The 24,436-nt window shown below is 47.8% G+C and overlaps 10 protein-coding genes across 10 annotated transcripts; 7 read left to right on the top strand and 3 right to left on the bottom strand.

Annotated features, from left to right (window-relative positions):
- Positions 1 to 76: 76 nt before the first annotated feature.
- On the top strand, positions 77 to 1,167 carry N7520_003957 (uncharacterized protein; the record flags this gene model as incomplete). The annotated part of the gene is made up of 2 exons (XM_057137892.1): positions 77 to 242; positions 293 to 1,167. 2 exons carry the CDS (start codon positions 77 to 79, stop codon positions 1,165 to 1,167), a joined length of 1,041 nt encoding a protein of 346 aa, XP_056998357.1.
- A 368-nt stretch (positions 1,168 to 1,535) lies between these two features.
- On the top strand, positions 1,536 to 3,165 carry trm5 (tRNA (guanine) methyltransferase; the record flags this gene model as incomplete). The annotated part of the gene is made up of 4 exons (XM_057137891.1): positions 1,536 to 1,824; positions 1,908 to 2,009; positions 2,064 to 2,141; positions 2,195 to 3,165. The coding sequence occupies 4 exons, from the start codon at positions 1,536 to 1,538 to the stop codon at positions 3,163 to 3,165; spliced, it is 1,440 nt and encodes a 479-aa protein (XP_056998356.1).
- Positions 3,166 to 3,480: 315 nt separating this feature from the next.
- Positions 3,481 to 4,067, top strand: N7520_003955 (DNA-directed RNA polymerase II subunit RPB4; the record flags this gene model as incomplete). Its single annotated transcript, XM_057137890.1, has 3 exons — positions 3,481 to 3,671; positions 3,738 to 3,865; positions 3,940 to 4,067. The coding sequence occupies 3 exons, from the start codon at positions 3,481 to 3,483 to the stop codon at positions 4,065 to 4,067; spliced, it is 447 nt and encodes a 148-aa protein (XP_056998355.1).
- A 1,170-nt stretch (positions 4,068 to 5,237) lies between these two features.
- N7520_003954 (putative C6 transcription factor (OTam)) lies at positions 5,238 to 7,360 on the top strand (the record flags this gene model as incomplete). The annotated part of the gene is made up of 2 exons (XM_057137889.1): positions 5,238 to 5,578; positions 5,638 to 7,360. The coding sequence occupies 2 exons, from the start codon at positions 5,238 to 5,240 to the stop codon at positions 7,358 to 7,360; spliced, it is 2,064 nt and encodes a 687-aa protein (XP_056998354.1).
- A 427-nt stretch (positions 7,361 to 7,787) lies between these two features.
- On the bottom strand, positions 7,788 to 10,958 carry N7520_003953 (fungal specific transcription factor domain-containing protein; the record flags this gene model as incomplete). Its single annotated transcript, XM_057137888.1, has 12 exons — positions 7,788 to 8,346; positions 8,411 to 8,579; positions 8,642 to 8,912; positions 8,963 to 9,041; positions 9,090 to 9,110; positions 9,160 to 9,305; positions 9,354 to 9,790; positions 9,843 to 10,220; positions 10,274 to 10,393; positions 10,576 to 10,675; positions 10,729 to 10,762; positions 10,858 to 10,958. The coding sequence occupies 12 exons, from the start codon at positions 10,956 to 10,958 to the stop codon at positions 7,788 to 7,790; spliced, it is 2,415 nt and encodes an 804-aa protein (XP_056998353.1).
- Positions 10,959 to 12,541: 1,583 nt separating this feature from the next.
- N7520_003952 (VOC family protein) lies at positions 12,542 to 13,969 on the top strand (the record flags this gene model as incomplete). The annotated part of the gene is made up of 1 exon (XM_057137887.1): positions 12,542 to 13,969. One exon carries the CDS (start codon positions 12,542 to 12,544, stop codon positions 13,967 to 13,969), a length of 1,428 nt encoding a protein of 475 aa, XP_056998352.1.
- Positions 13,970 to 14,774: 805 nt separating this feature from the next.
- On the top strand, positions 14,775 to 15,985 carry N7520_003951 (uncharacterized protein; the record flags this gene model as incomplete). The annotated part of the gene is made up of 4 exons (XM_057137886.1): positions 14,775 to 14,939; positions 14,996 to 15,103; positions 15,151 to 15,527; positions 15,583 to 15,985. 4 exons carry the CDS (start codon positions 14,775 to 14,777, stop codon positions 15,983 to 15,985), a joined length of 1,053 nt encoding a protein of 350 aa, XP_056998351.1.
- A 207-nt stretch (positions 15,986 to 16,192) lies between these two features.
- Positions 16,193 to 16,960, bottom strand: N7520_003950 (mitochondrial 54S ribosomal protein bL21m; the record flags this gene model as incomplete). Its single annotated transcript, XM_057137885.1, has 1 exon — positions 16,193 to 16,960. One exon carries the CDS (start codon positions 16,958 to 16,960, stop codon positions 16,193 to 16,195), a length of 768 nt encoding a protein of 255 aa, XP_056998350.1.
- A 441-nt stretch (positions 16,961 to 17,401) lies between these two features.
- Positions 17,402 to 18,487, top strand: N7520_003949 (rRNA-processing protein NSA2; the record flags this gene model as incomplete). Its single annotated transcript, XM_057137884.1, has 6 exons — positions 17,402 to 17,404; positions 17,478 to 17,488; positions 17,549 to 18,091; positions 18,148 to 18,333; positions 18,389 to 18,415; positions 18,472 to 18,487. 6 exons carry the CDS (start codon positions 17,402 to 17,404, stop codon positions 18,485 to 18,487), a joined length of 786 nt encoding a protein of 261 aa, XP_056998349.1.
- A 733-nt stretch (positions 18,488 to 19,220) lies between these two features.
- N7520_003948 (serine/threonine/tyrosine protein kinase MPS1) lies at positions 19,221 to 21,695 on the bottom strand (the record flags this gene model as incomplete). Its single annotated transcript, XM_057137883.1, has 1 exon — positions 19,221 to 21,695. The coding sequence occupies one exon, from the start codon at positions 21,693 to 21,695 to the stop codon at positions 19,221 to 19,223; it is 2,475 nt and encodes an 824-aa protein (XP_056998348.1).
- Positions 21,696 to 24,436: the final 2,741 nt, after the last annotated feature.

Raw genomic sequence — 24,436 nt, 5'->3', positions numbered from 1 at the left:
TCCATGGTGACGATTCTTTGTACTCAATTCGTTCTCAACTCAACTTCTCTCATCGCTTTGCATTTGAGACTCCAAGATGTCTTCTCCACCTAAAAGAGAGTTTAAATCTCCAATCTCGCCCCGCACTGCGGCCCGCTTGAACGGTCTATTCAAAGAGAACGCTTGGCACTGCAATTGCCCAACCCGAGAGCGAGCTATCAGGTTTCAAGTGAAGAAGGAAGGACCAAACCGGGGAAGATGGTGTAAGTGTCACTCGTCTAACTTATTCCACCCGCTAATCCATCGAATACAGTCTATACATGTCAAAAACCGCAGAACCAACGCTGCGGATTCTTCCTATGGAGCGAAGATGGCGAGCAACGAGAGAAACAAGTTCTCATGGCCAACGCCGACTCTGAACTTGACCCTCGGACTCAAGCCCCATCTACTCCAACGAAGTTAACACAATACTCAAACGGGCTACTCACCCCCCAAACCGAGCGCAGAATCATCGACATCCCACCACGCCAGTCCGCCTCCAAGCCCACCCCCACCTCTTCAATGACTCCGAAAGCTCGCATGATGGCCGAAGACACCGACGAGTTTAGCTGGGACGTAGACTCAGACGACAACGCCGAACTTGCACAAGCAAGCCAGTGCGCTGAAGAATCCTTCGTCTCGCAACCTAACTTCCATGCCGGCTCCCCGTCCAAAGCACCCCGCACCCCGAGAAACACGTCCCCAGGGAAGCGCAAGCTATTCGACCATGCAGATGACCAGCCAAATTCTGCCCACACCTCTCCTTTCCTTGCAACGCCTAGCTCACCGTTCTCATCTAGGATTCCACCCTCCTCGGCTGAGCTATGCATGACACCCACTCCGAAGAAATACCGTGATGCCGATGTCCTCGGTGCGGACTCCCGATCCGAGGTTTCGGATCTGGCGAAGGAACTAATGGCGATTTTCGATAAACACGAGGTGGTCATTCCGAATGGGGCGAGGGATGAGGTGATTTCACGGATTAATCTTGAAGGTTTAAAGTTGAAAGGTGTGGTTCGTGCAAGGGATATGCTGAGGGAGGCGATTAAGAAGAAGGATAAAGAGATTGTGGAGCTGAAGGAGAGGAACACGAACTTGAAGGCTCAAAGTGAAATGGACCAAAGCATGATCAGTTCCTTCAAACGCTGATGCTGGTTGTCAGTTTGAATCTCTAATCTCGGGGCTTTATTGTGTCTTGAGGACATCTTTTACGATATTACGACTCTGCTTTTCGCGATTTTTAGCAGCTAAAAACATACTTCAAGCACCTGATTGACATTCAATTTTTCTCATGAAGATCAATTTATAACCGGATCTCTTTCAGACTTACAGTAAATTTCCGATCCTTGAATATACTCGGTTTTGCAGACCTTATGTAGATGCGACGCTCCTCCAATCACCGCCCGAGCCACAACCGCACCTCACGTGCCCGATAAGGAAATAAATCCATTATCGACGCCTGACTTTATTCTACTGCACCAGCGACTCACCAGTGCACAGGCCACTTCCTCCTTTCAATGGAGTCTTCCAGCGACGAGCGCCAGCAGGTTCCCCAATACCTCACCACAATGTTCCGACCACCCGTGAATCGCGCAATGCGCACCCTTGACCGGTCATTTTTTCGCAAGACTGTTCCCATCAGCGCGGCCAAGATCTTCAAGAACTCGGATATTTCGAAGGTGCGCGCGGAGCTTCTCAAGGCGCGAGACTTGCTGGTTGTGCCGCGGTTGAATATTGTGCGCGATGTGCAAGAGGCGGATGGAGTGAAAAAGGCCCTTTTGCTGCGGGGGGATTTGAAGGCTGATGGTGGGTTTGATTTCTTGCTTGCCTGCATCGGCTTCAGTGCGGTCGAGATCTTTGATGATGATGTTAACTTTGTCTTTTTGCAGATAAAACGACTTGGTCCCCGACTATTAGTGCGCTCGTGGAGAAGGGAACTGTTGATGTGACGCCTTATGACTTGGATTTGAATTATGACTACTGGTCCTATGGTACGGGTTCTATACTTAGGTGATCTACAGTATGTGACAGCTAATGCCTTGCAGCCGAGATAATTGGCGCTATTCTCCCAGACGATGAGTTGCAAGAGCTGCCTCAAGGGTTTACGCAGGTGGGGCATGTTGGTAGGTTTCTGCCCGATGCGCCAGATCCAACTCCTCGATACTAACGAGACTAGCACACCTCAACCTTCGCGAGCAATTTTTCCCGTATAAATTCATCATTGCCGAGGTTCTGAGAGACAAGAACCCTTCCATTCGCACCGTCATCAACAAGATTGAAGATGTTGGGTCTCATAGCCAGTTCCGCACTTTCCCATTCGAGGTGCTTATCGGCGATAACGATCTCAATGTTGTCCAGCATGAGCAAGACTGCGAATTCCGATTCGACTACGCCCGTGTATACTGGAACAGTCGCTTGGAGACCGAGCACCGCCGACTTGTCGACAAGTTCAAGCCGGGCCAGATGGTCTGCGACGTCATGGCTGGCGTTGGACCTTTTGCCGTCCCTGCGGGCAAGAGGAAGATCTTTGTGTGGGCCAATGATCTGAACCCGCATGGTTACGAGGTGATGCAGGATGCGATTACGCGCAACAAAGTTCAGGACTTTGTGACGCCCTTCAACTCTGACGGCCGAGAGTTTATCAAGTCCTCAGCTAAGTCTTTGTTGGAGGTGGAACCGGTCACTGTCTCTATTAAGCCCAAGGTTAAGAGCCGTAGCGATAAGAAACGCAAAATTGAGGAGGGTCAAGAGGTGCCTGAGCCACCAGCTGAGGTGTATACCCGTCCGTCCATCGTGGACCACTACGTGATGAATCTCCCTGCTACGGCCATTGAGTTCGTCGACGCTTTCCAGGGAGTTTACGCTGGTCACGAGTCTCTTTTTGCCCCGAACACCGCTCAACTTCTTCCTATGGTTCATGTCTACTGCTTCTCGGGTCACTCTGAGAACGAGGTGGATGACCACATCGATATCTGCCAGCGGTTGTCGGAGCGCATTGGGTATACCATCACTCACGAGGATCGCATCGACGGAACGGGTAACCAAGCCATCGAACTGGCTATCCACAATGTCCGACTGGTTAGCCCGAACAAGCAGATGTTCTGCGCTAGTTTCCGACTGCCGGCGGAGGTTGCTTTCCGGAAGTAAAGGAGGGCATATTGCATGAGTGGCGTTTTCAGAGATACAAAAAGTTTACATAGACAAAACAATGCATAGATACCCTCACATGACCATGAGCTTTGTAATTATCCATTGCAAGTCTGGATGTCCGGCTCTGGGCCTTACCCGATTGGGAAGGAAGCGGTCTGTGCTCACCGCCTTGATCTGCCGGCAAGACACCAGCAGTTTCATCGCGGTCGCTTTGAAGATGGATAGCCTCATCTTGCATCTCACATCTCGCATTCAGCCGTCAAACCTCCGTCTACTTCTACAATCTACGAGAGGTAGCCGTTCCATCCCAAAATGAGCGTTCAACTACCCCCCGCCACGCACCGCCAGCGCGTCCTGCCACAAGGCGAACTCGAAGCCGCGTCAACCCTGAAGCTGGGAGCGGATCAACACACCCACACCCTCTCATTGTCCGAGGCCCGACTTGTCATTCACAAGGTGTTAGAAAACAAGCGACGAGGCGGAAACAAGTACGAGGAGCCGGAGTAAGTGTGCATCTCCGAAGCTCGGACTAGACCGAATTGAATTGCTGATGCGGGGTGGATCTGTAGGAACCTGACCAAGACCCTGGACTACCTGGATGTGTTTGCCCGATTCAAGGACGAGGAAAACATCAAGGCAGTGGAACGGTTGTTGAACTCGCACACGGAGCTAGAGATGTTTGAGCGATCGCAGCTAGGTGAGTTTTCTTTTCAGTCCCAGTTTGCATATTGCATATCCAGGCGGGTTCATGCTAATATGGTGAATGTTTAGGCAGTCTTTGCTGTGACAATGCTGAGGAAGCCAAGTCCCTTATTCCTAGTCTCCAGAACAAAATCTCCGACGCCGACTTGCAAGAGTTGCTGGATGAGTTGACCAAGCTGCGCAATTTCACGGAGTAGCATGTGGATGTGGATGCAAGGGTTTACTATTAGGTAAGAGATCGGAGGACAGTTGACCGTTTACAAATCCCAAACTTGGGTAACAGAACTAGCATGGCTACGGCGTTAGGTGTTTCCCTGGAGGATTCCCGGGACTTTTAATAGACTTTTTTGAACAATTCCCGAAGAATTCCCTTGCCACCCGGATCAGCGTTTTAGAGCAAGTTAACTGGGGAATTTCCATTACTCCGTGGGGCGAGTTAAACTCATCTGATTGATAATCAAGGCAGTTCATGTCCAAACCCCACAAATTTGCCTGAGGGACAATATGATTGGTGGTGGTCGTGACCGTTATCCTAAGATCCTGATTGGTTCTGTTATTCTCTAGCTTGAAAATCGGTCAAAATGATTCGTAGCTAAGATATTCCTAGTCAAGACGTCGTCTCCCATTTTCCCCAGATATAATAATCCCTGCATATTTCTTACCCAATATTAATTCATTAAAATAATTATTATACATATTTGGCCGGGGATAAAGGCAGCTGAGCAAGGAGTATTAATCAGTACGTAATAAAGATGGAGGCTCGTCCAAGGTTATCCAATCAGAGTAAAGGTTCTTATCTGTGACAATTTCCTAGTCATAATTGGGAAACCAAAGTTCCAATTCTCTTACGAGAGGAAAAAGGCGATCTTCTGGGTCAACTCGGGAATCCAGACGGCTTTATACTATATCGATGTCATCACATTCCCTTTTTTTCTCCCAGTTCTTTTCCTTCCTAAATACTTTATTCAAAAAGGAATGAGACGGAGCTTACAACTGGGTTGATATGATATAACCCTTATATAGGGATCATCCGGAGATAACATTTTATTATTATTTCGTTTGATAAGCATTATCACCAAACCCTAGGTATGTCCCCCTCCCCCTTCACCTCCTTCTTATCTATAATCAGATCAAAAGATCTTAACGAATAGTAACTGATCATTTCCAATTCTAGTCCCCAATCATAATATTCTGTATATCGGATCTCCGGTTGAAGATTGCGGAGTTTCTGTTTCGTGGAGTCCCCCCAGATATCCTTTTACGTGACGAGATTCGCCCATTCGCTATCAATTATTCTTTTTATCTCCGATTGCGTTGTACATTTTACTTTGCCCACTTTTCCCCCTCTTATCTCCCGCTCTCCCAGAATGGCAACTGTCATTACCATTCAGCCTTCGACCGCTAGTCCGGCCTCGCCTTATACTCAAACCCACCATTCCCCGGACCGCCGCCGACCCCAGACTTCTACTCCCAACCTTTCCCCTTCACCTATCTCTGTCAATTCGACCTTACCCCGTCTATCGCGGGATGGAGCTAGCTGTGACGCCTGTCTCCGTAGAAAGAGTCGATGCGCTATGAATGATATGGTCAACAAATGCTATTCGTGCGACTTCCATCGCCAGGATTGCACTTTTACCTTAACGGCCGGAGACGGCCCCACAAAGAAGAGGAAGCTGTCTGAGTCGGTTCGGGAAGAGCCTGCAAAACGGTATGCCGAAATGGGCCCCAAGTGCAGGTCATGGAGCTACATATACTGACATTATACAGCCCTGTCCAGTCAGTTTCTACCGAGGAAGTGGCTCGTCCGGGCCATTGTCACGCCATGATTCGCCCAGGCTTCTTCAACCAGACTACTCAACATATTGGTCTCACTACAGAATTGGAACCGGCGCTATTGGACTTCTTACCACTTGATGAATATGATGAGTTCTCGGTATCTTCTTCCCGCATTCGGAGATGCGCAGACGATCACACGTTTATGCGGGTCGTCAATACCGTCCCCGTTGGTGACTCGCAGGCCGTGTCACTGGATGCCATTGAGAGCCTGGTTGCTCCTTATGGCTCCACCTTGATTGAGAAGTTTTTCGAACACGTGCACCCTTCTTTTCCAATTTTGATGGAGGATGCTTTCCGTCAGTCATATCGGGAGCGTCGCCAGCTATCACCGTTGTTATTGGCCGCGGTGTATGTATTGACGTTGAAGTTTGTGGATGTCGGTGCCTCTTCACAGACAGCCCGACGACCGGATTCTGCTCGTTTGGAGAGCGCGGCTTTGAAATTGCTTCTCGACTCATTACCATTTCCAAGTATCTCGACTATTCAGGCGGGTCTGTTGTTGACTCAGAAGTCGACACTAGCCACGTCGTCACTGAACGGCCAGCTGGTGACTGCTGGTTTCGAACTAGGTCTGCACCAAGACTGCACGAACTGGCGCATGAAGACTTGGGAAAAGGGCCTGCGAAAACGACTCGCCTGGGCTCTTTATATGCAGGATAAGTGGTCCGCTCTCGTGCACGGCCGCCCCTCACATATTTTCGCATTCAACTGGACTGTCAAGGATCTTGTGGAGCAGGACTTCTCAGATGCCTTCCTGTCCGGTACTCACGCTCCACACGACGAAGCAGCCGTCGGCCATGGCCCCCTTCTCTTCTGCCATATGGTCGCTTTGACGACCATCCTCTCCGACATCCTGGACCGCTTCTACACCCTCCAAGCAGCAGAAGACTTCCACGCCGCAGGAAACGCGCGCACACGAATCATCCTCGAAAAAGCCAAACCAGCACAAATCCGACTAAAAGACTGGTTCTCCTCCCTCCCAGCCGCGCTCAAGATGGAATCCGGCAGCGGCGAACTAGTCGAGACAATCACAGACGAACTAGCCCGCAACGGCGCCCTCCACCTCGCATACTTCGCCACCGAAATCACCCTCCACCGCTGCATCGTCCGCTCCCTAGCAACAGACGGTTCAGACTCTTACCTCGCACACATCTGCCGCTCCGCAGCTAAAACCCGCCTCATCTCCGCAATGGACTTCGTCAACCGCCTCCGCCCCGCCCACCTGCGCTCCTTCTGGCCCGCCTCAGCACGTACCAGTTTCTCCCTCATCGGCTCCTTCGGTATGCTTCTACGAATCACAGCGCCGACAACCGAGGAATCGGAGTTCTACCGCTTACGGCTGTGCGAGTACCGATGGACTCTTAGCGTTAGTCACAAGAACGCGGCATTCATGGGCTTCGCTCTGGAGAGTCTGGATAATGCCACTGCGCTCGATAAGCATGTTCCTGCGAAGCCTTCTATTGACGAGCTGATGGCTTCGTCTAAGCAGGCCACTTCTCGGTTGCCGCCTATGAATGCCGCGACCTATGATGAGGCGATGGGTGATCCGGATGGTATCCCTGGTGGAACGGGTCCTTCGTCCTCGGTTATTTCTGGATTGGCTTCTCCTGCTACGTCTATTAGTGATGATGAGAACGAGTCTCTAATGATGTGACCTTGAATTTCCTATCGCCTATCCTAGTCCTTCCTCCCCTCTTACCTCCGACACACAACCACACACATCTTCATCCTCACCTTTATCACGACATATTCCCCGGCGTTTCAAGGAAAGCACTCTCAATTCGATTGAGCGCTTTTGATTTTTTACTTTTGACTTTTTTTTTTGAATTTGGATTCGCTTGCATGTATCGCCTCACCAAAAGGCATTTGGCATATGGGATGGATACTTTGAGTTTGACCTTTACAGCTACTACCCACTTTTTGGGACGGATTGAACGGATTATTGGAACTGGATGGATTGATCTTATGTTATAGACACTCCCGGCTTGGAAAGCTAGATCGGATGAAATGAATTATGATTGAATATTGATCTTAACACCTACCTCCTTCCCTATAATGTAACGAAATCATCACCCTCCCAATCAAAAAAGCGAAAACTCCTGCCCCCCAAATGCAAAATCCTCCAAAATAGACGGATCCACCAAATTAGCCAACATCTCCGCCCTCGTCCGATCAGATTGCTGCTGCGGATCCCGACTAAATAACGAAAAGAAAAAATCATCATCAGGCTGGCCCTGCTCCGGTAACAGAGGCGCCGCATCAAACGAAAGCTGCGGTACCGCCACCGGTACACTCAAGTCATTCACTGTAGCCCCAGACGGACCCCCAGCATTAGAATTAGAATTTGAAAGGGAGCCAGACCCAATTGACGCCCGCATACCCTCGGGTCCAGCGGAATACAATGGCTGCACAGGAGCTACACTCTGTTTTCTGCGCGCAAGACATGTACGCGCTACATCGAGGACTTCACGGAGCATCTCGGCGCAGCGTCGGGCTACGATTATATCATCCATAGAAGAGAAGATCTCGAGGGACTTCTCTACGTCTTCGATAAGGTCGTCTGGTAGACCGGGGAAATTGGAGAGGATGAGGTGGAGGAGGATCATGGAGCCGTAGAGGGCGTAGGTTGTGTTGTACCACCTTTTTCGATTAGCGGGATGGACCTGAGTAGAAGAAAGTCTTGTTGGATGTGGAGTTGCCTTACCAGGTTCGGATGTAGATACGATGCATGAAGGACTCGTATTGCATTTTGATGCTCATCCGGGCTGCTTCGAGACATAAGTGTATATGTTGTCTGAACTCATTCGATTCGGCATTTGTGGTTGATGCGACGAGGAATGGTTTGTGGATCAAGATGCGAGTGTTGTAGTATCCTGATTTTCGTCAGTTCGAATTAGTTAATCTATGTTGATTGGTTAAGAGTAAGAGTACTGACTCAGTCTTAGAACGAGCTTCTGTTTGAACGCCCATTCTGGATCGCTGAGGGGTTGTGCGTCTAGAGTCAGGAACGCTGGGATGTTGGCTTTCCATTCCAGGAGTCGTGCGTCGAGGATCATTGCTAGACGTGATTTTTCGCTTAGAGAGCGTTGTGCTGAGTGGTAGAGTTGGTGGGATGCTTCAGACATTATCTGTGCGAGGGATACCATGACTGGGATCATGGCTACGTCGTTGTCTTCGGCGTCAGGATCGAGGTCTCCGTAATTGATCTAGGGCTGTTAGCGTGAATGAGGAGGTGGGGTATCAATGTCTTTGTTACCTTGAGCTTGGGAAGAGAGACCTGGTAGTACTTTAGCTCTTTCATGCTATCCAGGCGACCTGATGAGCAGGACATTTCTCTGTATGAAGTTAGGCATTGGAGATAAGTTTGGATCATGAACACTTACATTTCATGCGAGTAGATACACCTTTCAATGTTCAGCATTTTCATAGCAGATTAGGCGTTGATTTACTTACCACCATGTGCGCTTCGCCTCTCGCCTTTGACTGGGCGGTAACGAAGACATGCTCGAAGCGAGTCCAATCGCCGCAGCTGTTCTAACAGCCATCCCACTGTACATATAGCAGCTATGAGGCTGCAGGGAATTCTGCCGGAAAATACTCTGTTGAATCAATTAGCATCGTGATGCTATGTCTCCAGGTGGACATACCAAAAGCAACAATGTCTGAGCCGTCTCCAGACAACTACTTTCAAACATATCACGAAGAGCCACCTTTGCGATTTCAAAGTAGAATTTCGCAAAGTCCAGAGCAGAGAAATGAGTAGCTGGTACAGTTTCCTCCGGATCCGCAGGCTGCTGGAAATGATCCAACAGACCGGTCTCATTCGGACTAGCATTGATAGCACCCAGTGCAACGACGGCAAAGTAAAGACCTGCAAATTTCGTGATACTGCGAAAGAGTCCGGCTCTTCGAGAAAAGGGCCATACTTCACGCTCGCAGCGTCGCATAAAAGACCCTTTGGATAAGATCGGGTGAATGTAGTGTTTATTTGTGAAGTAGCTTCCAATGAAAATCTTTTCGATTTCCAACTGTGCTCCATCAGAAATTCGGGTGAATAATGCAGACAACCCACCGCTTTCTTGTGCTATTTCTTTCCATTAGGAATCTTCCTTAGAGGATGTGGCTAGATAACTCACAGTCACCGGAAGGGCCCGCTTCACTCCTCCGCGCATTTGCATATGAGAAGCTTCTGTGTGAGTCACCCTCTGTGCCGGTATAGGATTGCGGCGAAAGATGCCCTGTGTAGTCAGCATTGTAAAGCAAGTTCACAATAGAAAGCTGTGATTTCCCCGATGTGGATCTGTTCTCAGGTGAGGATGGCTGTGCTCTTGTGATTTTCGGTGCGATATCTTGAATGACTGGATCACGCCCTTCAGATTGGTTTTGTGCCCTTGCGAAGAGGTTTCCGAGGAATGCCAGGTTTGATGAATTTCCATAGAACTCAGTCCCCTTGGTATGGAGGTTAACTCCACTTAGACCATCTCTACCTGCGGCGTCGCCAACCTCTGAACGTGCTAGCCGGAATGTTAGTTTTCGAATGTCATATCAAGTGAAGATGGCCTTTTACCGGATTCATCATATTCTTCATCATGTTCAGTTGCTGTTGTGAGTGTCTCGGGAGTCGATCCAAGGGGACCGATTGGCTGAAAGGATCGTGATACTTGCCCGGCTAGTGAGGCGGGCGAATCTATTCCGGAAGTTGTTTTACCTTGACGAGGGTTGAAAGATTTCGAAGGGGTATGCCCTGGCCAGGGTGAATGGCGATTTACATCATCATGTCTGTGTCGCAGTCAGAAAAAACCCCGCCAATCACTTCGTACTGGGATATGTTCATTTTCATCGATATGGCATGGGGGATTAACATCTGACCTTTCTTGTGACGCTCTGGCAACCCGTTTTCTTTGTGAATGAGGTTGCCTTGCGGTTCCTCTACCACCAGATGTACGGTAGACACAGTTAAATGAGTGATCTTAACTCTGTCAGTTCGCTGCGACTTCAGGCATAGTCAAGGCAGAAGCATACATGCACAATATGAGCACGGCTGAGCTTGATCACACTATCATTATTGTTAGTCAAATTTACGATAACAAACATTGACATTGGATATTTGTGCAAATTAAAGGGTGGGGTGAGATTAAACGTGATGCATACCTTAGTCTTGCGAGAACGGCAGGTTTCGCAAGCACGCGACGCTCGGGGTAGACGACGTTGTGAAGGCCACCGTGACTTGGCCTCGGAAGAGTCCATAGCATAGCTCTAGTTGTATGGAATTCTGTACTAGGAAAATTGGGTGACTATACCCTTGGATGCTGTGGAAGAAAATGTTGTGGCGGGCAAGAGGCGCAGAAAAGCAAACCAGGTGATTTGCCGAAGCCTCATCCGCCCCGCAAACTTGAAAAACAATCTGAATATCTCATCGCGGGGAACCTGGGGATCTGGGGATCTTCATGAATAGTCAAAGTTAAGGATTATTTTCTGACCTTTGCCATTTTTGGTGTTTTTCAAGCTTCAGAATTGACTATAATCGGGTTTGCTCGGAACGGGATATTGGGCTCTACTATATGCATGTAGAAAAGAAACTCGGTTTAAAGTCTCCTTGGAAATCAATTGAGTCTGAATCTAATCTATACATATACGTTCTTTTCCATTTTAAGCAAAGTAAAGGGAGAATAAGGTGGATTGAGAGCTTAGAGCTATGACATACATGCCGCCAACTTCCGTCGGAAGCTGAACATCCGACGGATGTCGACCGAGTCCAGCTGGAGTATAACTACATATGAGCAACTTTAGACAACTGCATAGCTCGGGATCCTGGGAACTACGGTAAACTAATCTTGTCTTAATTCATTTCATTGCATGCCATCCAATTACTTGTCAATACCGTACGTTACCGTCTCTTTGTTCCTTGTTATGTTCTACGTAGCTTATTTTATAACAGCTCTGCCCGCTGCCGCTAGTTCTCTTTCAACGTATTTTGATCTTTCCAGACAGCATATATGTTCAATAAAGCGATGGCTCATATATTGCTATGTTATGCCTGGCTCCTTTGGCCAAACAACGTACGATCAATCTCTACTAGTAGAGACCAAGTTCCATCAACTCCTCAACTCACGAACCTATGATTGCGTTGGTGGCTGTCCATAAATATCTTAGACGCTTTTCTCGATCATATTGATTCTGTTAGACCGATGGTACTCGAATTAAAGAAGTGCTGTCTATTCAGGTTGCACGAAGAGCAAGTTTTCTAGTCCCATGGGTGGTATACTACGGCGAGCATCCTAATACAGCTCATCAATTAACTATATCATCGGAAATTGGTTTAAAAGAAATGGTTAGTGAGGGATCCAACCCTGAACCGATGATAAATTGACTTGTTATATAATCTCTCAAAATGCAGATGCTTAAATTCGTGATACGGCACTTCCGAGACTCATGAGTCCCCGCGGATCTGCACCCTATTGGTTGAGGTACACCAATACCCTCATAGGCCAATCGTCTGGGTTTAGATTGGTAATGGCAAGATGGTTTCCCCGCATTTATTCTGGTTGTCTATGGAGTAATGTCTACGCTAATCCACCCGATACGATAGCTTATCGGCACCTCCGACGGATCCCGATGGCGGATAATCACGGCGATACTGATAACGGTTATCAGAGGGTTGTAGGAAGGAGATCATATAAAGATACCCTAAGACTGCATTTATCCTTTATTAGTTGGTCATCCTTCTTGAAATCGATAAATTTCGAATATTGTAGTCATACTTGTGACATACTCAAAGCAATACAGCCCTTCGCAAATCAACCAGAACCTTGAACCGATCCATACTGTATACACCATGACTGAGCAATGGGACCAAGATGCGCTACGTGCGCGATTCTGTCACGCCCTCTCTGAAATGTACAAGAGCGAAGTACCTTTATATGGGAACCTTATCGATGTGGTCTGGGAAGCAGATGCAAAAGCTATTCAATCCAGTCAAAGTTCAGAGAGCAAACATGTCATCGATCCCGATGATATCCTGCCTTCACGCCACCGTGTAGAGAGACACGGTGCTATCCGACTAGGGACATCACAAGAGCTGAGCACAATCCGACGCATGTTCGCCGTCATGGGAATGTACCCAGTGGGATATTACGACTTGAGTCTCGCTGGCTTTCCTATGCATGCCACCGCATTCCGACCAAAGACACACGATGCTCTCGCAGAGCACCCATTCCGCGTTTTCACAACAGTTTTGAGGATGGATCTCTTGACAGAACGAACACGAGAACTGGCACAGCAGGCGCTGAAGAGGAGAAATATCTTCACGCCAAGGCTTCTATCACTCCTGGAGCTTGTGGATGCAAAGGGATCTTTATCTTCAGCGGAGTGTTCTGAGTTTATCGCAAATGGGCTTGAGACTTTCCGGTGGCATTCTAAGGCAACTGTTTCCCTAGAGGAATATCAGATGCTTAAAGCCGAGCATCCACTTATCGCCGATGTTGTCTCTTTCCCCAGCTCTCATATCAATCACTTGACTCCTCGGACTATCGACATTGATCTCGTGCAGCAACTCATGGTCGATCGCGGAATGCCCGCTAAAGAACGGATCGAAGGTCCTCCAAAGCGAGAATGTCCGATTCTTCTCCGGCAGACAAGTTTCAAAGCTCTGGAAGAAACAGTCTACTTTCGAGATACATCGGACTATGTGAAAGGGTCTCACACTGCTCGATTTGGCGAAGTAGAGCAACGTGGCTATGCGTTAACTCGAAAGGGACGCCAACTCTACGACCAAATCCTAGACCGAGTTAATGCCGAAGCAGCGAAGAATCAGATCAAAGGCAACGACTACGAACTGCTTTTAGAGGATCGCTTCAAGGAGTTCCCGGATACCTTGCCGGCATTGCGTGAGCAGAATCTGGCATACTTTTGTTATCGCTTAACGCCGATGGGCGAGAAACTATCGGAAGATAGCGACGATGTTTCCAAATTAGGAAACTCCTCGGTATCACTTCAAGAGCTTCTAGACAATGGTGTTTTGAGTTATGAGCCTATCACATACGAAGACTTTTTGCCCTTGTCTGCAGGAGGTATTTTCAACTCCAATCTCGGCAACGTCTCTCAGTCCAAGCAACTTATAATGAGTGCTGAACCGGATCTGGATGGTTTCCAGCGCTCCTTGGGATGCTTGATATCGGATGAGTTTCATCTATACGCCGAAATGCAGGCAAACTCTTTGGAGTATTGCAGGGGGGAGCTTGGATTGCGGGCAATACAACTGTAACGGCCAGTTCTAGAGGCCTGATGTTGATATGCACTTTCCTAATGTAGCAAGCGTGTTTCTCAAGTATAATTTATCGACAGTTCATATTATACTATTAATACTTCAATATGCATTTTCATAGGCGGACTTATTACCTAAATCGTAAATGACGTGCCCAAAATGTCCAGGCCATTTGCTTATATCCATGGAACGACGTAGAAAGCATCATAGACTTTCTCTTGGCATCAAGATTTTTGGCAGGGAAAACCAGCGGGGACAGTGGAGATATTCTTAGCGTGTATCCCCCGGATTCCGACTAAGCTAGTGAATACACAGTCTAATCAAGCATTTTCATATGATTCCGTTTCAATTAGTAGAAAACGAACCCAATTCCTCAAGTCACTCCTCAAGTCAAAGCACAACTCACGATTCCCTTCCTGCCTCAAAAATCCACCAAACCATTATACGTGCATGATCTATCAGATCGCCCCATCTAGATCCCGAAAGTAATCCCCAAGATTCCATCAGCATAAATCAGCATGGTTGCCGTTTATGCGACAAGCATCGACGTCACAGATCCATCCGGAGCGGCAAACCGACTTTATGCATTCAATGACAGAGCCCACCCGGCCGAACGAACGCCGCATCGGTAAGCAGCGGGGCTCAGCTCAGTGGCTCAATCTCGGGTCCAATCTATGTAGAATTTAGCCGTCAGATGCGCGATGCCGTTGAACCTTTTTATTTTTATTTGAATATATAAGGATTGTAACCGACATGGATTGTCATTTATTTAAGATCATTCATGCACTAAGTTGGTTCGTCCTGCATGGAGTCAACTCAGTCGAGCGTTGATGATATTACCTGGCATATTTACGTGGGAACTCTTACGACTATTGTCCCTGCTACTCTTGCTGTGATTCTGAGGTTCCTTGCTCGCCATGTCTCTGACGCGGGGTTTTGGTGGGATGATTATACTATTGCCATGTCGTTAGTGAGTTTAATCTATGTGTGAAATTCGTTTCCAACGTTGCTAACATTGATCTCTAGGTCGTCAGTTGGGTTATAGCCTCTCTACGGTGGGCGCAGATTTCGATGGACTACTATGGTCCCGATGCTCATTCCCTTCGTGCGGATCAGGTTGAAGGGTTTGGAAAGGTATGAATACTTACTCTCGTCGGTCGTTCTATTTCTAATCCAAATAGATGTTCATCGCGATTCAATTACTATACGTTCTCAATGCCGCTCTCACCAAAACCTCTCTACTTCTTCTATACCACCGCATATTTGGTGTGGTTCGGGGCTTTCGCTGGGTCCTGTGGGTGTCTGGAATCTTCGTTGGCGCATGGTGGATGGCTGGCACTCTCTGCATTATCTTTGAATGCTGGCCTATCGCCAAACTGTGGACCCCCAACCTCCCTGGAAGATGCATCAGTATTGGTGCATTTGGGCGCTGGAATGGTATCGCGAATATCGTTACTGAGGTCCTGGTTCTTTGCCTTCCTTATCCCATGGCTTGGCGATTACAGACAAGCGTGCGGCAAAAACTGATCCTAACTGGTATTTTTCTTATGGGAACATTGTAAGTCTTCTCTTTAAAATTCCGAGAGGTGTGTACGTTTACTGATCCTTGACAGTGTCTGCTTCGTGTCTATTTTTCGAGTGATAAGCTTTGATTATGATAACCTCGGAGATGGCACTTATAAGACCATTGGACCGTCCACCTGGTCTTCTATTGAACAATCTGTCGGGATTATCTGTGCTTGTCTGCCAACCATGCGACCTCTTTTCAGGTGGCTATCTGGTAGCTTTAAGAAAGACACAATAAAAAGAGACAGCACTCTGTCAATTTTCCCAAAGCAAACTATATTGTCTTGCCGAGCGGGTCCTATGGACGAAGAGAACGCCTGGGGACTTGAAGAGCCTCCCATTCAAGAGCGTATCATGGATCAAAGCGAACATGATAGATCATTCTCTCAACAGACAGTGGAGACGTCTGTTTCTGTAGACTTGCAGCATCGGCCTGAGTCTTTTGCATGACATATTCTAGACATAGCAATAACGAATTAATGATACCATGAATAGAAAGAATATGGAGTTCAAACACATTGACACGTAGGAATGATCGGGAATCCGAATAAATTTTGGTAAGATTCAAAGAAAAGATGATATAGAATACAATGCATGCAAATGATCAGCCAAATTCCATCTATCTGTACAAATATACTGCAAGGGCAAGTCACCAACTCATGACCGCGCCTCGATCTGAGGAGAATCCTGTGCATCCTCAATTACCACAGCACCCTCCTGCAACAGCTCCTCCGGGCTCTTCACCCGCACCTCCATAACACGCATCATAGTGTACCGGTGCTTGCTCCGAGCCTGCTTTGTGTGTCTCTGTCTCCGCTTGGTCTTCTCCTTGATGCGCAACGGCTCCGACTCCACGCCAGTAACACGGACTCGGCACTCAAACAGTCGCTCGTCGATGTGAGGGGCGCCCTTCATGGTAAAATCACGGGATCCAAGGGCAGTAGCCCGGTTGAACCGGAGAATATCACCGGTCTTCACCTTGGGCATGAGGAACGGGAGACGGATCTCGTCACCTTCCGTTAAGAGGAAGGGTCGGGCGTGCAGCTCAGCGGTAACGTAGTGTGGTTTTTGGCCGACGAGGTGAGGAAGTTGCGACATGAGGGACTTGGTCACTTCAAGGGGGGAGTCGAATGTCGGAGCCACGGGCTGCTTGGAGAGGGGAATATCATTGCGTGGTTTGTAGTTGTCGGAAGATGCCTGGAAACCTTGCTGGGTCTCTAAGATAGAGTCTTGTGCGCGGGGGGTGGCGGCCAAGGGGGTTTCGGGATTAAGAGGTGAGGATTGGGTCTGGGCTTGTTGTTGCGAGTTCCGGAGCCATGCCGTTTGGTGAAGGCAAGCTCGTTGCGGAAGGGGAGTTGCTGAGATCAAGGGTGCTGACAAGCGCAGATCGGAGGTAAGACTCCGCAATACTGAGCGGGAGAACATGGTGATGGATTCCTTCCCTGTGAAAGACGAATTGCGGGAGAAATTGGAATCTTGATGGACTTTCGTTGTTAAAGCGGCTTCCTATTTCGAGAAAATCAGATTCTGCGCGTGTGGCCGCTTCGTCGCCCGTAGAGTCACGTGTTGAAGTATTCACAGATCTTGAGGTCGAAATTTGACGTACATTAAAATTATTTATACCGCTATATGTAAAAGATAATTGGGAGCTCTTTCCAGTCTCGAGGGCTTTTTGTAACAATTATACTTGGTTGAACTGAATTTCCACATACATTTGTGCTTGATGGTTCAGTGGGTTCAGTGTTGATAAGAAAGTCACGTGTATCACTATCTCTGCCGCCGAAACAACTTTTTCGGCTGCGATTAGATCTTCGCAGTCCAAACCACCTCTAACACCCCACCCTCTTTGCTCATTCTGTATTCATCATGGTACGTCCCTGAATCATAAACCACATCCTCTTTGAGCTGAACAATTCAACTAATCGATTTCTCCCACTTATAGCCTCAGAACGAGTCCGTACCCTCTCCCCGCCAACCGTCCGATAAAACTCACAGCTAACCCACAACTACCAGGTACATTGAGCGCTGGCAAAAGCAGCACGGTAAGCGTCTCGACCACGATGAGCGCGTCCGCAAGCGCCAGGCTCGTGAAGGCCACAAGGCCTCCTACGATGCCCAGAACCTGACTGGTCTGAGGGCCAAGCTGTACCAGCAGAAGCGCCACAAGGAGAAGATCCAGATGAAGAAACGCATTAAGGCGCAAGAGGAGAAGAACGTCAAGTCTGCTGCTCCCGACGAGCCGTCCAAGACTCCTTTGCCCCAGTACCTGCTCGACCGTTCGCAGGCTACCAATGCCAAGGCCTTGTCCAGTGCTATCAAGGATAAGCGTTCAGAGAAGGCTGCTAAGTTTGCTGTCCCTCTGCCTAAGGTTAAGGGTATCAGTGAGGAGGAGATGTTCAAGGTTATCAACACCGGAAAGAAGACTCACAAGAAGTCGTGGAAGCGCATGATTACCAAGCCTACCTTTGTTGGTAACGACTTCACTCGTCGACCTGTCAAGTATGAGCGATTCATTCGTCCTATGGGTCTGCGTTACAAGAAGGCCAATGTCACTCAGTACGTCTCTTTATTTCCAGGGTGATGGAATTTTTCATGCTAACAGTCTTTTCCAGCCCCGAATTGGGTGTCACTGTCCAACTTCCCATTCTTTCGGTCAAGAAAAACCCCTCCAACCCCTTATATACTCAGCTTGGTGTCTTGACCAAGGGTACCATTATCGAGGTCAACGTCTCTGAGTTGGGTCTCGTTACTACCAGTGGTAAGGTTGTCTGGGGTAAATGGGCCCAGATTACCAATGTGTAAGTTTCTATCAAAAGTTTACGGCATAAATGCATACTAACATCTGCTCTGCAGCCCTGAAAACGACGGTTGTGTCAATGCGTAAGTGATATTTGATCCACTGCTAGCTCTTGAATAGTCTACTAACTCCTCATCAGTGTCCTCCTTGTCTAAAACGTCGATCTTGAAACGAGCCCACCATTCCTTTGTTCATCACTCCTGACAGACACTGTCTGTCTCCGATACCACCGTGTCCTGGGCACTACTATTGATTCTTGAGGTTCATACGGTTGATGTAGACCATGCTATTACTTTGGTGTTTCTGGCGCATTTTCTGAATATCTATCTGGTCTTTGAACGAAAAGTATCCTGCATGCTTTGGTTTTCCGTGGATTAGGTAGACCAAAATAGTTATACATTCATGCAATTATTTCATGACGAGAGACACCAAGCTTTGCACTACTTAATTATCACATCAAGGTACCTTCTGGGGGTAGGATGGAGATTACTAACGAGTAAGGCGTAGGAAATTGCGAGATTCAGAGGGTTGTCAATTAAACGTCGTAAACCAAACTGGAGCCAACACATGAACTCCAAAGTCCAATAAGGCCGATAGCCAGAGTCGATATTCCAATGCAAGAGGGAAAAGTATCCAAAATCATATACAGAAGTAAAACCCCTCGGGGTTCGCTGAATCGCTTAACTGGCAGTGGTTGTAGTAATCAAAGGGGAACCGCAAGAAGGTATGAAAAAGAAAGTTGGCAGGATAGATGTCAGCCAGATCCGCTGCATCAATGAAGCTCTCGTAAAACACCGGTCATAAAGTCGTTCTAGAAAAACAAGCAGGCAAGGCATAGAGCCCATCACAAATAATGAAGACAAAGGAAAGGGTTACCAGTCAGGTGTGTCAAGGATTTTCTTCTTCCAGGGCTGCTTTGATCTTTGCAAAGAATCCGGCTGGCCATGCAGCAAGCTCTTCTTCCTTGGGAATGCCACGTGCTTTGCAGTGGTGCACGACATTGGCGAGGATGCGACCGAGCATATCTTGTGTGACAGGAAGGGCGCCCTCAAGTTGAGCATCGGGGTGCAAAAATTGGTCTCGGGGGCCGAGCATTTCTTCAATAGTTGGTCGAAGCGTTTGGTCACGTTGCAAACAACGCTTCAGGGTTCGAATCAACCCAGGGGGAACAGTGACCCCACCGACACCATGAGTAGGAAAGTCGATTTGTACACGGGGGTTGGGGATTGCCATAATACGCTCATAATACTTGGCGATTTTGGCAAATGGTGGATGGCCATAGACCATTTTGTACAAAATGCAACCCAGACTCCAAACATCGCTGGGCTTGCCCAATTTCATCACCTTACCAACACTTGCAGGCAGCCCAAGGGATGCGTTAGAATCAACAAGGGCCTCGGGAGACATGTAATTTGGTGTTCCAACTTGCTGTTCTCGGTGGACATTTACAGTATGGTCTTGAATGGCGTTGGCAATACCAAAGTCGATGAGTTTCAGGCGTCCCTGGACCATTAGGAAATTGGCAGGCTTCAGATCGGAGTGGACGATGTTGTAGTCGTGAACAGCCTGGACACACTCCAGCATCTCCTTCCAGTAGAAACGAGTGAAGTTTATGTCGAAGACAGCATCTTCGGCATTGAGACGGTATGTGAGGATCTTCTCCAAATCGGATTCACCGATTTCCATGAGAACGCTGAGCGAATGTTTGTCAGAATTGAGTTCCCAATCAAACAAGCGCACCACACGTTCCACATTCTCCAATTTCTTTAACAGATCAATTTCACCCTTGTAGCCAGTGAGAGTGATCGGGTCAACATCTTCCAGATTTACTCGTTTTAGCGCAAAGATCTTGTAGTTTTCGGCCATCACTCGATAGACACGGGAACTGCCACCACGGCCGATGCAATCTAGCCGAGTGAAATGTTTGCCGTTGATCGATACTTGTGTTCGCTTCTTTCGCGACTGTGATGTCGATGCACCACCAGTCGCCGTTGCAGTCTCGAGAACAGACATTTTCGGGGGCGGGGGCGCGGTTCGATGAGGTGTGTTACTACTTCTAGTAGCAAGAATCTTGCGTTGTGAGTTTCCGGGTATTTCGGCAACTTCTTTCTTTTCGGTTTCGTACATAGCTGATAACTTGTCCGGCTTATCTAGCACATTCAAGCCCTGTGGCTTTGTCCTTCTAAAAGTTGGCGGTGGCTCGTTCTCCTGGTCCCTGATTGAGGGCAGAGGAGGTAACGATGGAACTTTAAAGGCGGGTTGGTCTCTTGCGCTGGATGGTCTCGAAGACTGCTCCGATGATGCTGGGGTGGACTTTGATTGGGATTCATAGGATTTGGGGGAAGATGGCCTTGAGAAAGGACCATCATTCCGCACTGTATTTGCAGGTCGTTCGGGTAGTCGCCATTCACTCTGCTGTGGTGGACTGGGATCTGCCCATGAAACCTTAGGTGATGATGGCTTCGCAGTGTCTCGATGTGGCTGCTCGATATTTTCATAGTCGGGTTCTTCGTTCTCTTTCAAGCCATCATTGAGCAGATAATTATCTTCATTGTTCTCTTCACTCTGGCGGCGCAAAACTCCCCTTCGAGCAGGTCCGTTGAGAAAAGTCCCAGTAAGTCGCCCCACCCGCTTGACTCGCAGAGAGCTCTGAGGACCGAAATCATCCCCATTGCGATTCCGTAGAGCTGAGGCAGTGCCAAATCTGGACACAGGGTCATCTTCATAATGTGATTTCCGGTCGCTATCAGACCGATCACCACTCCCGTACTCATCGCCCGAGTTCCGTTCTGAGGAACGATTCAAAGACGGCGACACGGACGACGGCGACCTTGTTATACTGCGCGATGCATTGATTCGAACACTTCGCGGTCGTGGCGCAGGAGTTTTAAAGTTATCGTGACGGTTTTGCGCTTCCGGCTCGGCAGTATAGCTGTTGGAAAGCGGAGAACCTTCGCGGGAAAACCTGGAGACGCTGCCAATGCGAACGACCCGCGGTGCTGGACTACCGGTAGAATTGTCGTGGGGTGATGAATTCCGGGGTGATTGGCTGCTATGTCTTGATCCCATCGCAGCCGCACGTCGCTCATATGCCGCATGTCCCTTCTGAAGATGAGGCGAAGATCCTAATCCATCTCCATCCAAAAGCGCTTTGACCGATGCGCTGAACTTTGGCTCGGGAACCTCATCATCAGAACTGTCGCCGGAATAGTGTCGGGAAAGAGAGCTTTTAGAGCCCGCGTGCTGTAGGGCTGGGGAGGCCCGTCTGGATCCGGGACGTGAAACCGCGGATCGGGTCACCGGTCGGGATTGTTGGTACAGGCTGCTGTGGTGTGCGGATGAAAGGGAATTCGGAGAGGCCATGGCGACTAGCGCACTACATTGAAGTCGGGAATCAATGCAGCCCTCGGCGATCCGAAGTTGGATGTCGAATGTCGAATGTTTGTTGTTCTCAAAACGGGAAAGTCCAATTAATCTGATGTTCCATCGCGAGTGGGCGCGCTGCTTTGATCACGTGTTGATTGGTTGCTATGGTGATCGCTACAACAAAGAATGTCTGCATGGAAGGGTTATCTTTAATTACGACCAGAACTCGATTTCTGCTGCTATGAGAGGAATTATGTAGTTCTTCCAAAGCTTCTATGTTTTTCCCAGCCAGAAAGGCTTGCATCATTTGTGTCTTTTTGGCCCTCAAATTCAACATTGACATATTGGCATGGCTACGTAGTGATCTACTCAAGCTTCAAAGCAATTATACCTTTCAGTCACAGCCACATGCATTTGAATCGAAAACCTACTTGTATCTATTGAAAAGGTAGATATTTTAAATATAGAATAATCAAGTTGGAACACAAAGTGGATGTAATTTTCAAGTGTGCATAATGCACACGTTGAACATTTGAACCTTGGAAATTTCGCAAACATTATATATTTCTGACTGCCCACGTCCACATCCATGACCTCAAAAGTCTGCACATGTGGACACTATGGGTTTCAGTTTTATCCATTGATGTAAAAAAGACAGGAAGACTTGATAAAATCCTTGAACCGAAATTGCAACCACATGCATATATATACTATGCAGCCATTAAAGAAGCCGAATTGGAAGGCTCTGTACAATTTGAAGCCATGGATCATATTTCAATTGTTTGCGACATAAAAAGCTCCGGTTAGTGTCTGGCACAACCTTGGGATTGTTTTTCTGTTTTTGAATTGTTCCAAGTCCATGGATCGTCAAATAACTCTTAAACTAGATCATTTGAAGTTCCATGGTTGAGGGTTGACTTCCGTTGCTCAAACTCAAATATAGATCAAATCCAGCCCTGTCGACGGTCGCAGCTAATATGAAAATGATCCAAAAGCCCTGGAACCTTGGAAACCTAGAACAACGGTTGAATTTTATCAAGAACATTTGGGCCTTGAATTGATTACACACACTATTGAGAAAAAGACCAATGGAAATTCTTCATTCTAAAGATTCGTCTCTCGACGGGTGCATACAGTAGGGAGTTACTTGAGTCTGGTCGCCACCGTCGTTCTTAATTCTGCATTCTGCATACAGACCCCACTGATGGACATGCCCCTAACAAAGGGCAATCACGCTGGTGGCGCCGAGGTATCGATCCAATTGGTCAATCCCCAGGTTCCTGCATGGATTCCAGTCACTGTTGGGGGGATCTGAATTTCCCTGTAACGACAAGATGGCAGGTCATAATTTCCCGGTGCATGTGGATGTGTGGCTTTGATTTGCCATGCGAGATAGATGCAATGCGATGCGATCCACTGACAAACAAGTCAGTCCATTGGCAACAATAGGCGAGGCACATGCGATATCGGCAGATGGGTCAAATTCGATCAATTGTCTCGGTTGAAGGTTCCATTTCTAGGAAAGTTTCTGATCGGTGAGAATCTCTCGGAAAATGAGATCTGATAGCTGATAAATTCATCTAGGGAACCGGTGTCCCAAGCTGGGTACATGTCCTTGCCCCAGTGGTTCAAGGTCAGACAAGGCGTTTCATAGTCTAAAATAGAGGTTAACTGTGGCGCTAAACTTTCAATTGTTAGTGAATCAATAGATCATTGTACAGTTCAGTGTAAGTTGACCGTGGCTTGCTTCTATAGGTATGCCATGGAAGAAAAAAAAAACAAAAACAAAACATTTCAATTACTTCTTTATTGTGGATGCCTGATCGCTTCCGCTGGTTACCGACCGGTAGAGAAGGGAAGATAAATCTAATCTTAGAAGATCATCTTCCACTAAGTTTCATTGGAAATCCAACTTATCACAATTTGACTGAGCAAGTACCACTGGGGCAACCGTCCACATCCAAGTCATGTATTCAATGTTATGGTGCCAATGTTGTTGGCTCATAAACCTTAATGATCGGAATGAGACTTGTTCGAACAAGATACTATACCTCATACGATATGTCTCACGATTAGAACGCCTCACCCATTTTTAGAAGCATAACCATTGATGTTGAAACCACGATTGCTTCAACAGAATCAGGGTCAAACGAACCGGTTCCCCATTCCACAAATGTGGTGATGGCTGTGGCACTAGAGACTAGCGTTGTTTGAGAGCAGTAGTTTGTGGATCCCAGTTGCAGACAAGCTTAAGCAAACACAGAGAAGTTAGAAATTCCCCCTTCTCCGAGTAGCACTACTCCGTATCAAGTAAAGCCTAACCTTCTCCGAAAGCCGTGTGGGACGTTCGGAAAACCCCTGGATCTTGGCATTTCGCCAATTCAACACTAGTGTCTTTGACCCCCAATTTTAGGAACATCCTCAAACACTCTTCTTTTTACTGTACGGAACTCTACGGAGCACCAATAATTAGGTTTAAGCCCTGAAACGACGCCTCTAAGCCTTTTTTGCTCTTTGCCTGTAAGTGGAGGCTGAATCAACTGCAGGACGAACCTCAACTATTGTTGCGATCCCGGCCGTGGCGTGCATTAGTGCTGGCTACAACCTTGGAAAAAACCCTGTTCCTGGAATTGAGATTCTGGATCCATTAGTCTAGACAGTACAGCACAGCCTCGGACGTGGACCGTGGAGATGGAGATGGTCCCCAGGACCAGACGAATGCATCCTGCATACTACAT

Source organism: Penicillium odoratum, assembly GCF_028828045.1.
Source record: "Penicillium odoratum strain IBT 22623 chromosome Unknown utg000003l_segment0_segment0, whole genome shotgun sequence".
NCBI lineage: Eukaryota > Fungi > Ascomycota > Eurotiomycetes > Eurotiales > Aspergillaceae > Penicillium > Penicillium odoratum.
The sequence above is the reverse complement of the archived record's forward strand: the minus strand, read 5'-3'. Positions and strand labels throughout refer to the sequence as shown.